The 17,500-nt window shown below is 38.2% G+C and overlaps 1 protein-coding gene across 2 annotated transcripts in view; it reads right to left on the reverse strand.

Moving 5' to 3' along the window:
• The window catches only part of LOC137639113 (uncharacterized), a 262,623-nt gene that overhangs the window by 39,732 nt on the left and 205,391 nt on the right, over positions 1–17,500 (reverse strand). For both annotated transcript variants that reach the window (XM_068371430.1, XM_068371431.1), the window contains one exon: positions 8,989–9,101. In XM_068371430.1, coding sequence (XP_068227531.1) covers positions 8,989–9,101 — 113 coding nt within the window. The remainder of the gene's footprint in view (positions 1–8,988; positions 9,102–17,500) is intronic.

Genomic DNA, 17,500 nt, shown 5'->3' on the forward strand with positions numbered 1-17,500 from the left:
GAGGTTTGTACTATTGTTTAGAATGGGAATAATGTAGATGGCTTTTGAATATCTTTTAGATCTTTAACTATCTGTTTTGATTTTTCTAAAATTTCTGAATATAAATTTTCAATAGGACTTTTAACCTCTTTAACTACTTTCATATGTTTCTTTATGTTAGATTTAGGGATAAAGTTTTCGTCCGTGTGCTTTGGTAAGTTTTTTTCAGAACCATTGAAAAAGGTTGACTCGGTCTTATCTGCTTTTCAAGAGCTCTTTTACGAGCCTCTTTAAAAGTAACCCTTTCCATGGCCCTAATGGCCTGAATTTCTTTTTCAAAAATAAACTTAATGAAGCTTTTAGATGTAGCTGGGTGTGCTTCCCCACAATGTATGCAATTTGGATTTTCTATGCATACTCCATGATTATTTTTTCCACAGTTGGCACAAACAGCTGGCTTATTATTTAGTCATTCCTTGCATTTCTGGCTTATATGGCCATACATTTGATAATGATAACATCATATTGGTGAAGGGATATGTTATATGGTTTCACCTTCAAAGATAGCCAACCAGCTTTAATAACATTAAGTAATCTGCTTTGATCAAACTTTACAATCAAAGTAGCAAGAGAAATACGTTGTTCTCCAACTCTCATTCTCATTATGATTACTTTTACTACTTGACTTTTCAGTTCATCCTCAATTTCTTTTTCCTCATGTCCAGCAGTTCTGGAGCACATATCACACTCGTACTCAGGTTTGAAAGTGGGGTGCGAAACACATTTGACACTATGACCAACCAATTTTGAAAGTTTTTAATTTTTTTACCTTGTATTGGCATTAGTGTCTATCAAGAGACTTCCATTTCCTCTGGGAAGAATTTTTGGCTGCCCTCCACATATAGTAACTATTTCTCTGTTAGCTTTAAAAACATTTACACACTCATTTCTTCCATTTTCAAATTCCAGAACAAAAAAATTTTCATAGTTCACAACTTCATAGTGACTAGGTAATACTTCTACTTTTCTATATCTTTCTGTACTGCCATCATTTCTCACTCTCTCTCTCTTCTTCTCTAACATTTTCTCTTCGTTCTTAGCATAATGTGAATAAGTTCTAATGTTACAATACTAGAACCAGAGTTGCAGATGTCTGTACCGAGGTCATGTTTCTAATTTCCAGGTCGTCAACAGAGGGGTTGGTTTTCTTTGAAAAAACAAGCCGGGTTATCCACCTCTTATCGAAGGATGTCAGTCCTCCTATCCCATGTGGCCCAACACGAGAAGAGGCTTCAGCGGGGACCAGTCCTCTATTAGAGAGGGGCTGCCTCTCTTAAGGTGGGCATACACTGGTCAGTGGGGGTAGTTAGCCCCTCCCACAGATACTTTATAAAAATACTCCTAAGCTAATCATGAAAGCTGGAGTCAAAACTTAATAAAAACTTTACTGCAAGGGATTTAACTTGGAAACATTAGGCAACCATGAAGGGTAATTAAATCACCACAGTATGTTAACATTACTAAAAACAGTGGAAAGATAATCATAAAGTAACTTGATTCATATTACTTAACAGTGAAAGAAGATTACTTCCTTTACAGGAGCCCAAAACAAACATGTTCAGAAGACGAATTACAAATAGATGAAGGTTGGGCGCACATTAACGTATTGGTAGAATTGTCTCTAGCTGTGGTGATGGTTCTTGGTGATGATGTGTCATTGATAGCCAGACAATTTCTGCATTGGAAGTTTTATGTCAAGTTCAATAGCACCTGAACTTCAATGTCTCCCTTATATACACCGAGTCCGTGCTTTGCACATCATACAACAACCCTAGAGTAAGAGAGAATATTTCTATGGTGATTATGGATTCCCTGTTCTAACCTATTATAGGAAAGTCCTTGGAGACCACACAACACACTAACCACAAAAAACACTGGATAAGAGGAAGCAGTGTCTTTCTAAAATGGTAATCCTCTGACAGTATGAACTAATCACATGGCAGATTAGGTCTTTCTGGCACAAAGAGTACAATAAGGAGCTTTCATGGAGCACAATGAATAAATGAACGATTTGAAGTTCTCAGACATCCTGACTTTGAAGATCATTGATGCTGTCCATCAAATTCCAAGGAAGGCTGTTTTGTGTTCCAAAGAAGGACTCAGACAAACTCGAGTCATTCTTGATTTGTCCCCTCTCAACAAGTTTATCGTGAACAAGTTCAAGATGTTGACCCTTCAACACATAAGGGCCCTATTGCCCAAAAGGGCACACACAGTCTCCATAGACATGGTGGATGCCTATTGGCACATTCCGATGAATCGCCAGATCTCCTCCTACCTAGGATTCAGGCTACAAAAAAGCAAGTACGTTTTCAAAGCCGTGCCCTTCGGACTAAGCATAGCCCCAAGCATCTTCCCAAAGCTTGCAGAAGCAGTCGTTCAACAACTACACCTACAAGACGTCCAAGTGGTGTCATACCTGGACGATTGGCTGGTGTGAGCAGCATCGGAAGCGGAATGCTTGCAAGCATCCAAGATGATGATCCAGTTCCTGGAATATCTAGGATTCAAAATCAACACCAAAAAGTCTCGACTATCTCCAGCTCAGAAGTTCCAATGGCTTGGCATACATTGGGACTTACAGTCACATCGCCTCTTCATTCCATTAAAGAGGAGGAGAGAGATAGCAGGATCTGTCAAGAGACTTCAAAAATCCAGTCGGATTTCAAGACTCCAACAGGAGAGTGTGCTGGGATCCCTCCAGTTTGCTTCAGTGACAGACCCAGTGCTAAGAGCACAGCTAAAAGATGCATCAGGAGTATGGAGAAGATACGAATCAAACGCTCGAAGAGATCTAAGAAAACCACTACCAATTCGGCTCCGATCACTTCTCAAGCCATGGTCAGAGGCCGGAAAGCTCAAGAGGTCAATACCTCTACAGCCACCTCCACCCTCAGTTGTCATCCATACGGACGCATCATTGGAAGGATGGGGGGGTCACTCCCATCAGTGCAGAATTCAGGGAACTTGGTCCTCTCTGTTCAGAACCTTTCACATCAACATCTTGGAGGCCATGGCAGTCTTTCTCACATTGAAGAAATTGTCCCCTCGTCCTTCAGTCCACATAAGACTGATGCTGGACAGCGAAGTGGTAGTAAGATGTCTGAATCGTCAAGGCTCAAGATCGCCTCAACTCAATCAAGTGATGTTGGCCATCTTCCGATTAGCGGAAAGGAAGAGATGGCACTTATCAGCAGTTCACCTTCAAGGGTTCCGCAATGTGACAGCGGACGCTCTATCCAGGCTAGCTCCGATAGTCAGAATGGTCCCTAGACGCAAAATCATTCTCCTTCATCTTGCATCAAGTCCCAGAACTGCAGATCCACCTCTTTGCAACGAGCGACAACAAGATACTTCCTCGATACGTGGCTCCGTACGAGGACCCTCGAGCGGAAGCAGTGGACACCATGTCCCTGGATTGGAACAAATGGACCAGGATTTACCTGTTCCCTCCACCCAACCTGCTGTTGAAGGTCCTCAAAAAGCCGAGATCCTTTCAGGGAACAGCAGCCCTAGTGGATTCCCAGTGGCCCCGGAACAACTGGTTTCCCTTGATTTTGGAATTACAGCCGAGGCTGATTCCTCTGCCGAACCCAGTTCTGTCTCAACCAGTTCAGAAGTCGATTGTCTTCGCTTCATTACAGAAAACCCAAGACCTTTATCTCATGATTTTCTCTCCCTAGCAGTAAAGAAAAGGTTTGGGATCTCGAAAGAAAGTATTGACTTCTTGGAGGAATATAAGTCAAAATCTACCAAATGGCAATACAAGTCATCTTGGAAGAAATGGGTGGCTTTTGTCAAGGCAAAGAATCCAAAGGAAATCTCAATGGATTTCTGTTTGTCTTTTTTTATCCACCTTCATGAGCAAGGTTTAGCAGCCAACACGATAACTACGTGTAAATCTGCCATGACAAGACCTTTATTATATGTCTTCCAGATAGACTTGTCTAACAAAATTTTTAATAAAATTCCTAAGGCATGTGCCAGACTTAGACCCGCAGCACCTCCAAGGCCCATCTCGTGGTCTCTTGATAAGGTGTTACATTTTGCCTCAAGTTTAGACAATGAGGCTTGCTCTTTGAAAGATGACTCGGAAAGTTATTTTCTTGTTTGCTCTAGCCTCAGGGGCTAGAGTTAGTGAAATAGTGCCCTAATCTAGAGAAGAAGGCCATATCCAGTTTGCTGAAACGGGTGAGCTAAACCTCTTTCCCAACCCAACGTTTCTCGTTAAGAATGAGCTACCCACTAAGAGATTGGGTCCCTGGAGAATCTGCCCTCTGAAGGAAGATGTCTCGCTGTGTCCATTGGAGTGTCTAAAGGTCTATCTTTGCAGAACTTCAGACTTCAGGGGAGGACAGCTCTTTAAAGGAGAAACATCGGGTTCAAACCTATCACTAAAATAACTAAGGGCGAAGATCACCTACTTTATTCGCAGAGCGGATCCTGACAGTACACCCGCAGGTCATGATCCTAGGAAGATTGCTTCTTCGCTAAATTTCTTCCAGCTAATGGACTTTGAGAGTCTTCGCTCGTTCACTGGATTGAAGTCATCCAGAGTATTCTTTAAACACTATGCAAAGCAAGTGCAGGAGTTAAAGCGTTTCGTGGTAGCGGCAGGTAGTGTGCTAAAACCTGTCGCTTAGTGCTACGAGGAACAGTGAATTCAAGGGACTGTAATTCTAAAGGGTGTGCATGCTAGCACTTTATGGTGCAACATGGTAGAGATGTCATCACAATGACATTAGGGAGTGTTCCAATATACTAAGGTGATATAACATAGACTGAACACTAGTGCCATGTGTTTATTACACAAGTGTAAATAGATAAATTCTCAGAAAGACATTAAAATTTCTGAAACAAAAATTTTCATGTGAGGTGGCAAAGTTTTATTTTTATTTTCAGATAAAACAAACTTTTCTTATTTATTTTATCTTGTCTATGTTATGAAATGATTTTCATTTACATTTTTTACATTCTTACAAATGTATGTTAATCTTTATTTATTGTTTGACAATAAATGACTAATGGTTTTGTGCATCTTATTTCACCCTAAACATTCCTAATAAAGCCTATATGAGAGCATTTATTTAAACCCTTTATTCTGCATGAAGTAACTGAACAAAAGTACAGTGATACCTCTACATACGATCTTAATTCGTTCCAGAAACTGCTTCGTAAGTTAAAATGATCGTATGTTGGAGCAAATATTCCCATAAGAATACACTGCAATTTGTTTAATTAGTTCCTCAGCCTAAAAACCCATAATAACTCCTTAATAAATTGCTACACATAATTACACATAACATTAATACAATTGAATAATACAGAAATATCTAAAAAAAAAGAATAATAAAGAAATAATAAATAAAAAATGGGTTTTTATTAACACTTTACCTTAGCGACAGGCCAGCGCAGGTGTAGGGACTGCTATGCAGGAGGAGACGGAAGATCAGCGAGGAGGTAGAGACGGCGACTGCGATAAGGTACCGTAACTTACTCTAACTTACACTACGTGAACTTTAACCTAACTTAGCTTATTTTTTTTGTTTTTAATAATTCTATATTTTTTTTTTAAATTTTTTTCTTTTCTATTTTTAATTTTCATCACTTTCACTCGATTCGGTCTTCCTTTTCTTTGCTTCACTTTCTTTTCATCATGATCACTAGACCGTTTCATAGATTTTTTAAGGAAACTATCGAGAGAAAGTTGCTTGGTACGGCTTTTGAGAATTTTTCTAAAATGAGTTAAACAAACATCATCGAACTGTGCAACTACACGGCAAACCTGAAGTTTCTGTGTGTGATACTTGTCGATGAAATCAACCACGTGTTATTGATATGCTAACATCTCTTTTATTTCAACCGTACCTAAGATTGGGCCTACCTCCTCGGTCTCCTCCGACTCACTCAACTGCGCTTGGAACTCATCATGCTGCATGGTTTGCAGCTCCTTGAGTTCCTCGGTGGTGAGCTCTTCATGATGCTCATCGACGAGTTCGGTGATGTCATCTTCATCCACCTCCAGACCCATGGACTTGCCAAGGGATACAATCTCTTCAACGTCTTCCTAGGCGGCAAGCACAGGTTCATTCTCGGGGCCAAAACCTTCAAAATCTCTGGGAGCAACAGCATCAGGCGAAAGCTTCTTCCAAGCTGATCAGTGTCTGACGAGTTACTCCATCCAAAGCCTGATCTATGATCTTTAAGCAGTGCACGATATTAAAATGGTTCCTCCAAAATTCACGCAAGTTAAGTTGGTGCTTTGCGTGTCATTAAAGCACTGCTTAAATAAGTGTTTGGTGTAGAGCTTTTTAAAATTAGAGATGACTTGCTGGTCCATGGGCTGGAGGATAGGGGTGGTATTCGGTGGAAGATACAACACTTTGATAAATTTGTATTCGTCGATGATATCATCTTCGAGTCCTGGGGGGTGAGCGGGTGCATTGTTCAAACAAAGCAAGCACTTCAAAGGCAAATTCCTCTCATGAAGGTACTTCTTGATAGCAGGGCCGAAAACTACGTTTACCCATTCCACAAAGATATGCCTAGTGACCCAAGCCTTAGAATTAGAACGCCATAGAACATGTAGCAGGTCTTTATTAATTCTATGTGCTTTAAATGCCCTAGGGTGTTCGGAATGGTAAACTAATAAAGGCTTAATTTTGCAGTCCCCGCTGGCGTTGGCACAAAGCGCAAGAGTCAACCGATCCTTCATTGGCTTACGTCCAGGCATTTTCTTCTCTTCGGCGGTAATGTATGTTCGACTAGGCATCTTTTTCCAAAACAGACCGGTTTCATCACAGTTGAACACCTGGTGCTCTACGTAACCTTCCTCCGCCACGATGCTTTCGAACTTTTTAACAAAGTCTTTAGCAGCCTTGGTGTCCGAACTTGAAGCTTCTCCATGCCGAACAACTGAATGAATCCCGGTCCGTTTCCTAAATTTCTCGAACTAACCTTGAGACGCCTTGAATTCCTCCGTCGTAGGATCGGTTGAACTATCCCCCGTGTCACCTCCAGAGCCCGCTGTCTTCAAGTGTCAACAGATAGCGCTGGCCTTCTCACAAATGATCGTTTCAGTGATCGTATCGCCAACAATCTCCTTGTCCTTTATACATATTAACAAAAGGCATTCCATCTCTTCCAGGGTAGGGTTACGACGTTTAGAAATAATCGTGATCCCCTTCGAAGGTTTCACTGCTTTAATGGCTGCCTTCTGTTTTATGATCGTCGAGATCGTAGACATATTCCGGCCATATTGTTTAGCCAGATCGCTAACACGCACACCTCGCTCATGCTTTTCTATTATTTCTTGTTTTAGTTCTAATGAAAGCATTGACTTCTTCCTTTTCTCACCACTACTACTTCCTGAACCGAAACTAAGCTTTTTAGGACCCATGATTACAAAATACAAAAACAAAATGTGAAAAAGGAAGATAAAAAGCACCGTTAATAACTGAGCGAATAGAGAACAACCACACGATGCGCACGAGATGGGAGGACTGATCAAGGCGACGCTCGATTGTCGTCCCTCCTATGTGCTACCATCTAGTGGCGTCAACAAGAAACTACAATCGACGCTTTCGAGAAAATTCCATGCGTACGCGTATGATTTACGTCGTCTGTTGGAGCAAGACTTCGAGTGTCGAGACAGAAATTTGGTAGAATTTTACTTCGGATGTTGGAAAATTCGTATGTTGGGACAATCGTATGTAGAAGTTCCACTGTACTAACTTTGTTCCTACAATTATACAAACTTTTCTAGCTAGAGGTAATGTGTTCCAACACTAAATACAAACTTTGGCTAATGACATACAGTGAGACTTGCATGTTTCTTTTGATGCTAGGTGGGTTACATAAAATATGCAACTTCGAGATTTTTTCCGAGTCTAGTTTGACTCTTCCCTGTAGAGGGCAGGAAGCACTAACATAATATATGATTAGCAGAAATGACATATAGTGGTAAAGTCAAAGGTCTCTTAGGTCTAAAGGACCAGGGAAAGATTGTCTTGAAGTCAAAAGGCACGACTGGGAAATCCACGATACATTAATGCTCTGGTAAACTTCCATCAGGACAACATGGCCTGAGCCCAAAAAACGGATTTTGAGCGAAGCCATGTCGTCTTGATGGACCCGCCCTTCTTTCTATGAAAGGCTTTGGCAGCCTCCCTCCCGATATTACTGTATCTATAAGTACTGGCTTAACGCTACAAAGGATAAAGATGGCCGACGATTGTGGCGCCATCTGAGTACTCAAACAGTAATGGAGGAGGAGAATTTTTTGTAACGGTTCCTCTTTTATTTTGCCACTTTTCCCCTCGAAGCGTAAACGCTATGCGGGGTGCAGATTGCTATGTGGCGTGTCAAGAATACGTCCCCTGATATTATGCGATATCCTAAAAGGAAACTTTAAGGATATTCACGCCAGGAGTTAGAATTCTGGAGACCCTTAGTTAAATTCTCTGGGAATATCACTGTAGTCAAATATACCCTAGGAAGCTACTGAAAGGAACCTTCCATCAGGACGACAAGGCTATCTCACCCAAAAATAGATATTTCTCTTCGCTCAAAATCCGTTATATATACTGTGTATATATATATATATATATATATATATATATATATATATATATATATACTGTATATGATAGAAATTTAGATTCAAACTGGGGGAGCAATTTCCCCAAATTCAAGAGCCATCTTGCCCGTCACAATGCTTCAATTTTTCCTGTTGAAGCAAGACGACTTTGACAAGGCATTCTCTCGTTAAGAAGGTCCTATAGAACAAAAAACAAATATTTGGGAAATATTCTCAGGATAAAGACCGCAGTAATTCACCAGTTAGTTTGCCATAAAAGTAATAATTAACGATCTTTCAAACAAGTAACATAATACTATTCAAATTTTCCCACTTCAATTTATTATCAGAGATTCCATTCATTTACTGACCTATTCCCACTGTTATTCCTACCAGCATCCTCCTCTGCATATGTAGGCCTGTTATTACGGTGTCCACGAAAACTACCACCTCCACGTCTGTCTTTATCTCCACGCCAGTGACCCTGAAAAATAATGGTATGATAAAATTCAACTTTAAATTTTCTTTAATGTATTAATACTTCTTCATTAAAACATAAAAAATCATAAAAAGCATATTTCTAATTATCACAATAAGCTCTTTCTATTCTACATAGCACACTCCTGTTTCTTCACAATTTATTTTACGAAGACTAAATAAGGTCAATCCACAATGTTATATTTACTAAGATATACATTTAAAACCCTTCATCTTTCTGAGGACAACTGTCCTCATAGTCAGGCAGAAAAAATAAATTTCTTTTGGGCTGCTCTATGCTTGTCTATAAATGTAATTCTGGTCTCAAACTTTAAAAACCAATATAAACCATTAAAAATAACATGTTTGCTTTAACCAAGCAAGCATTGTGTAAGTTTACAGATAAAACAATTTATGAGCAATAAGATTACTCAGAAAAAAATATTTCTTTGTTATACAAAGCAAGCATTTTATAAAAACTTATCAATCATTTGAAGACCCCAATCAATCTATTATAATTTAGTCTTTCCTTAACATTCTCACATATGACTACTGGTAGGGAACCAGGAAAATTATTTAATGTAATTATTTTGGCTATAAGGGTATTCCACCTACCATCATTACCTGTTCCCCTATTTCCCCAACAATGCTAATATGTATTGTACTAATTTTTAATTTTTTTCCACTTCTACACCAAATGTATGTTACTAAGGATAGACAACAGGTTTTTATTTAATTATATAACACATTTCTAGAAATTTAACACAAAAAGATCTCAGTTAAATAACCCACAGAAATGTTAATGGAAAATCTATATTCCAGACTCAAAACTCAACTATTCAGAGAAGAATAAAAAGCACAGCAAGACCATAAATCATCCAATTAATGACGAACCTTGGATAACATTGGAAGAGTATAAAACAAGCAAGACCTTCAAAAAAAAAAAAAAAAAAAAAAAAAAAAATAAAAATAAAAATAAAAATATGTAAGTAAACAATTGATTGATTTGGAGTGTTCTGGCATCCTGACATCTAAGGTCATTAATGCAAATATCATTTGTGATAAATAAAGAATACAAGGAAATTCAATTCAAAACAATGAAAGCAAAGATGTCTTTATAAGAGTTAAATCATTTTCAGAACACTTGCTTCTGAAATAAATCTAAAAATACTGCAAGCATAGTATGATACACCATGTCTTTTAAGCTGCTAAAAGTGGGGCATTAGGTCAACAAGTGCCACATTATCAGGGGTACCAAACATTCTTTGCAATATGGCTGGTGTTGCCTAGTCATCAGAAACTCATATGTCAACCGAGTGTGATCAATGCGGAGAAAACTAAGAGTAGTCTCCCACATTCAGGGAACTATGTTATACCTCCAAGGAGATATAATATTTGTTATTTCTCTCATCTTATTTCCATCTACCCAATCCCAATAATGTTGCCAATTATTATAAAAACAAATTCCTAATGCTAGGTAAAAAAATCATTACAGAAGAAGGGATAGCTTCTTGGTAGCAATTCAGCTCATGTATTCTTTCCCAGTAAATCTGCCTTCTTATTCCCAGATACACCTACGTGGCTCAGAATCCAACACAATCGAACTGATATACCTCTCAGCCCACTAATGAAGAGCCAATCTAAAATCTTTAAAACTAGAGGGTTACTGGAATTAAAAACTTCTAAGTCTTGTAGGACACTTCGTGCATCACTAAAAATAGTGAAATTGCCCTCATCTTTTAATGCTATTTTTTATAATAGGAGTCAATATGCCATATAGTACAGCAGTAAATACAGACAATACTAGAGGAAGTGCACCTTTACAATTAAAAGCCTTACTATTACTATATACTCCAAATAAAATGCGAGCATTAGATTTAGAGCCATTGATATAAATAAAAGTAGATTCCCTATGTTGTGCAACATGCTTCATAAAAAGATACCTGGCTTCCAAGTCAGTCATATTCTTTTTTATACCAATAAAATATTAACAGAAAGATATGTCAGGCAATTTTCATGGAGGGGTTGATGATATTTTAAATGGAAGCACCTTACTTCTAGCTATATCAAGACTGTTTACTAATTGTTTTACCCAAAAAAATAAAGACTAAGCAGATTTTGGGTGCAATTCAAAATATCTACAATGCCTTACAAGTTTGCAGTCTGATAGGCTAAAGAATTCAGAAAATCTATGCAACCTACACAAACACTGAACAATGGAAGACTTTCGGCAAAGGTCTAAAGGTAATACTCCAGCATCAACAAGGAGGCTTGGGATAGGTGAAGTTCTAAATGCTCCTGTAGCCAATCTGATACCAGTATGGCGTATAAAATCTAAAATCTTCAACTGGCTCGGGGTGGCTGTGGAGTATATTTCCCACACTCAACTAATTTCTAAAATGATTAAGACCTTGCACAACATTAAAATTGTCTTGCAGTCTGCCCACCATGGTATATTTGAAAAATCTTTTAAAACATTCAGAGCCTCAATAAATTTTACTTTTAATACTTTAAAGTGACGAACCCATGTTAGTTTGCTATCAAATATCAATCCTAAACATCTAGCTTCAATTACATATGGGATCTGTTGACCTTTGATGTACATAGAAGGGTCAGGATGTACTCCCCAAATACGACAGAAATGAACAAGAGTTATGCTCGTCAAAAATTTAAATTCATTCATATCAGCCCACTGAATAATTTTGTCAATTGACAGTAGTTTTCTCTCAGTCACTAACATTCTAGCTCCAGCAAATGATATGGAGAAATCCATTAAAAAGAGTGTTGAGAGAATATTTCGTGGAATAACAGAGAATACCGTATTAACGGCTAATGCAAATAAGCTTACAATTAGCACACTACCCTGGGTAACTCCTTCCTGACATTTTCTCTGACAGAGTTGCACCTACTTTAACTTGAAAAAAAAATCTATGTGAAACAAATGATTGAATGAACAATGGTAGCTCTCATGTCAATCCCAAATTATGATTGGTTTAAAGTATATCATATCTCCATGCAGTATCATATGCCCTCTCAAAGTGAAAAAACAGACTTACATGGCACTGTTTGGAAGCAAATGGCTTATCAAATAGAAGTGGCATCAACACATCAGTTAAGTGAATTTTTCTAAATTGACACTGGATAGATGATAAAATACCTTTCGTCTCTACGTACCACATCAATCTTACATTGACCATCTTCTCCATGATCTTAGATAAATAAGATGTCAATGCAATTGGTCGATAGTTTGCTGCTAAAAACTTATCGTTGCCAGGTTTTAAAATTGCTAAAATAATGGCTAGTGCCTAAACACTTGGATAACTATGATAAAGCCATATTCTGTTAATAAGCCTTAAAATACATCACTTAATATTGATAGGTACATGTTTAATCATTGCATATGGAATTCCATTGAGTTCAGGGGATGTATCGTTGCAGGTAGCGAGTGCGGAATCAAATTCCCTTTCAGTAAGAAGAGCATTGTAAGATTCTTCCTCATCTTCTGTAAAATTTAGCATTTTCTGTTCATCAATACTGTACTTCTATGCTCGTGACCAGGAGCTGCTACACACTTGCATATTACATTGGAGAAATAATTGGCCATGGCATTGCTAACCTCAGTTGTTCCAGTCACATGCAGCCTTCAACACTGGTGGTGGGTTGATTAAATTTGCCTGCTATCTTTTTTACTTTCCTCCGTACAGAAAATGTGGTGTTCTATTGTTGAGTGAGGTAACAAAAGATCTCCAAGACTGGCACCTAGCTTCTTTAATTGCACAGCAGAACTGTTCTCTACATTTCTTGTATGTAATTATATTCCTATTATCATCATTATTATCATTGTTATTACTAGCCAAGCTACAAAACTAGCTGGAAAAGCAAGATGCTATTAGCCTAAGGACTCCAACAGGGAAAACTAGCCTAGTGAGGAAATGAAATAAGGAAATAAAAAAACGATCTGAGGAATAATGAAAAATTAAAATAAAATATTTGTAAAATATTAACATTAAAACAAATATTTGATATATAAGCTATAAAAGGACTTATATAAACCTGTTCATCATAACATTTGGTGCGAGTTTGAACTTTTGAAGTTCTAGTGATTCAACTACCAGATTGATTGATTGATTTGAAGTTCTCTGGCATCCTGACATCGAAGGTCATTGATGCCGATACCGTTTATTATAAAGATTAATAGAATATTCCATTAAAACCAGACATACAGTAAATATGTTATAAAAGTTAAATAGCATTAAGAAGACCTGCATTGGATATAAATCTAAAAATTCCACGAGAAGTTAATATGATATAAAAGTTAAATAGCATTAAGACGACCAGCTTCTGATATGAATTTAAAAATGCCACTGGCATTGTACAACACATCATGTCCAAGGATCTTGGCATGGATGAACCTGTCATCTTCACCACGAGCCTCACACAGATATCTATTTCTTTCAATTCAGTCAACAAATGTCTCTCTGTCAAGGGTATCAAACAGTCGTCGCAATATGGTTGGTGTTGGCCAGCCAGCAGAAACTCCCGTGTCATCTGGGTGTGATCAATGCGGAGACGACAAAGAGTAGTCTCCCATTTTCGGGCATCCCATTATAACTCCAAGGGGATATACCAATTGCAATTTCTCTCGTCTTATTTTCACTTAAACTATCCCAATGCTGTTGCCAATTGTTATAAATAGAATTCCAAATTGCTGGTAAAAAATCATCACAAAGAATGGGAGACCTTCTTGGTAGCAACTCAGCTGCAGAACTCTTTGCCAGTGAATCTGCCTCTTCATTTCCAGACACACCTACGTGTGCCAGAACCCAGCAAAATCGAACTGTTATACCTTTTAGGCCAATGATTAAAATCCACTCTAAAATCTTTAAAACTAAAGGGTTACTAGAATTAAAACCTTCTAAAGCTTGAAGAACACTTCTTGAATCCCTATAAATGGTAAAATTGCCCTGTTCTTTTAACGCTATTTTCTCAATAGCGGTTAGTATGCCATATAATTCAGCAGTGAATATGGAAGATATTGGAGGAAGTGTCCCTCTACAGTTCAAAGAACTACTATATACTCCAAATCCAACGCCAGCATCAGATTTGGAGCCATCGGTATATATAACAGTTGATTCCCTATGTTCTTCAACATGTTCCATAAAAAGAGACCTAGCTTCTAATTCAGTCATGTTTTTTTCTACACCAATAAAATATTTACAGAAAGATATCTCTGGTAATTTCCACGGAGGGGTTGATGGTATCTTATATGGAAGTACCTTACCTCTAATTTTATCAAGACTATTTAATAATTGTTTTACTCGATAGCCATAAGGTTGAGGAGATTTTGGGTGCGACTTAAAGTATGTTGAGTTCCTTACGAGGCTGAAGAGTTGGGAGTCTTTGCAACCTAAACCAATACCGAATAATGGAAGACATGCGGTAATGGTCTAGAGGTAACTCTCCAACATCAACATGGAGACTTGGGATAGGCGAGGTTCTAAACGCTCCTGTGGACAATCTTATACCAGCATGATGTATTGAATCTAACATCTTTAATCGGCTTGAGGTAGCTGAGGAGTATATTTCACACCCATAACCAATTTTGGAAAAAATTAAGACCTTGTATAATTTTAAAATAGTTTTACAGTCTCCCCCCATGATGTACGAGACAATACTTTTAAAAGATTCAGAACCTCAAGACATTTAGCTTTTAATGCTTTTAAGTGAGAAACCCATGTAAGCCTACAATCAAATATCAAACCTAAAAATTTAGCTTCACTTACACATGGGATCCGTTGACCTTTAATGTATATATCCGGGTCTGGAAGTAATCCCTGGATACGACAGAAATGGACAATTGTAGTTTTACTTGTCAAAAAATTAAATCCATTCATATCAGATCACTGGATAATTTTGTCAGTTGAGAGTTGTATTTTTCTCTCGACCATTGCCATTCTAGCTCCAGCAAATGATATGGAGAGATCATCCACAAATAATGTTGAGAGAACATCCCAGGGAATGACTGAGGATATCCCATTAATTGCTATTGCAAAAAGGGTTACACTTAGCACACTACCCTGAGGAACTCCTTCTTCCTGGCATTTACTCTCTGATAAGAGTTTCCCCTACTCTCACTTTAAAAACTCTATGTGAAAGCAATGCCTGAATAAATAGTGGCAGCACTCATCTCAATCCCATTTCATGAAGGGTCTTAAGTATACCATATCTCCATGTTGTATCATATGCCTTTTCAAGGTCAAAAACTACTGTCACATGGTGCTGTTTGGAAACAAAGGCTTCACAAATAGAAGACTCAAGTCGTATCAACACATCAGTTGTCGAGTGCATTTTTCTGAATCCACATTGAATCGGTGATAACATACCCTTGTTTTCAAGGTACCACATCAGCCTTGCATTCACCACCTTCTCCATGATTTTACATAAACAAGATGTCAATGCAATTGACCTGTAATTTGCTGCTAAAAACTTGTCCTTACCGGGTTTTAAAAAGACTAGAAAAATGGCTAGTTTCCAAACACTTAGGTAACTATGATCATGCTATATTCTATTAATAATGCTTAAAATAAATAGCTTTGTATCAAAATGTACATGTTTAATCATTGCATATAGAATTCCATCGGGTCCAGGGGCTGTATCGTTGCAATGAGCAAGTGCGGAATCAAATTCTCTTTCAGTGAAAGGAGAATTCCCTTCTTGTTGCAAAATAAAAAAAGTTTCTTTACTTCAATGCTCCTATACTGGTGACCAGGGGCTCCTTCACACTTGCTGGATACATTTGAAAAATGTTTAGCCAGGGCATTGCTAACATCATTTGCTTCAGTTACATACTGACCATTCACCTTCAACACTGGTGGTGGGTTGGGGTTGAATTTGCCAGCTATCTTTTTTACTTTCCTCCACACAGAAGATGGTGGTGTTCTACTGTTGATGAAGGAAACAAAAAGACATCCATGACTGGCACCTTGGTTCTTTAATGGCACGACGGAACTGTGCTCTACATTTCTTGTACATAATTAAATTCTCATCAGTTCAGCGTCTACACAATCGTGTTAGAGATGATCTTGTGGCTCTGTGGAGGGCAGTTAGTTCTGAAGACCACCACAGTACTGGTAGTCATTTGAATAACCCTGTTGTTTTGGGAATTGAATTGACTCCTGCTGTATGGAGAGTTCCATTCAGTAAGTCTTTGGCATCATCAATATTTTCAACCTTTCCTGCATCCCCCTCAATTTTGCTTAGCTCACGAAATTTATCCCAGTCTGCCTTGTCTAGATTCCTTCCATCGTGGCGATCTCTGTAAAGGTGGACTATTGTTGGTGTTTATAATGATTGGTGTATGATCACTAGTATGCCAATCATCTAATGTCCTCCAATCGAAGTCGAGAAGGCAATTAGAGCTTATGATTGATAGGTCAATACATGATAAGGTACCTGTCTGGACATGAAAGTGTGTGGGCTCTCCTGTATTAAGGAGTCCCACATCATCATTTTCCACTATTGATATGATATGATATTTCCCCTCGTGTTTGCTAAAACATCACCCCACAAAGGATGTCTACCATTCAATCTCCAAGTAAAAGAAAAGGTTGAGGGAGTTGTTGAATCACCTCTACTAAGTTATCATACAAAATGTTATCATTTGGAGGCAAGTACAGAGAACAAATTGTATATTTTCTCCCTATATCAATCTGTACAACCACTGCCTGCATAGGTGTACAAATAGACAGAGAAACTTAAGGAACATCTCGACAAATGTATATGAGACTTCCGCCATGGCTCCCCACTTGGTGATCATATGGTGTCCTATAACTAATATATTCGCGAGGACAAGGAGTATATGATAATTTGCTACCCTGTAGACAAATAATTATGGAGGAATGCTCATCAATAAGGAGCTTAAATTCTTCATATTTGGCCCTTAAACCCTGACAATTCCATTGCAAAATGGAGGAAAAAACTATGGTTTATAATTTGGTAGACCCCTTGGATGGAGTCTTCCCATTAGCAGCTTTTGATCTAACACTATTTCTAGGTGGTTTTATTAAAGAGGGTCTTGATAGATTGGGTTTCGCATTTATGATTTTCTTTTTGTCTTTTTTATCTGATTGTTGAGGAGGTTGGTGGACCTCCACTTGAATTTCTGATTTATTTAACTCGACTTACATTAGATCAGAAACATCAACAGACAAAGCATCATATTTATTTGACGTCGTAATTTTAATATTTCTTATGGAAGGGGGCGAGAGAGATGGCGGTCTCTCTTTTTCCGATTAGTAGGTGGTGAGCTACCAGGTTTTTGCACCTTCCCCAATACAGGTGCACCTGGTAACTTGGTGTCAGGTGGAATCTCCATCAAATCAGGCAAGGACATGGCCTGAGAGAGGT

Source organism: Palaemon carinicauda, chromosome 4, assembly GCF_036898095.1.
Source record: "Palaemon carinicauda isolate YSFRI2023 chromosome 4, ASM3689809v2, whole genome shotgun sequence".
Lineage (NCBI taxonomy): Eukaryota > Metazoa > Arthropoda > Malacostraca > Decapoda > Palaemonidae > Palaemon > Palaemon carinicauda.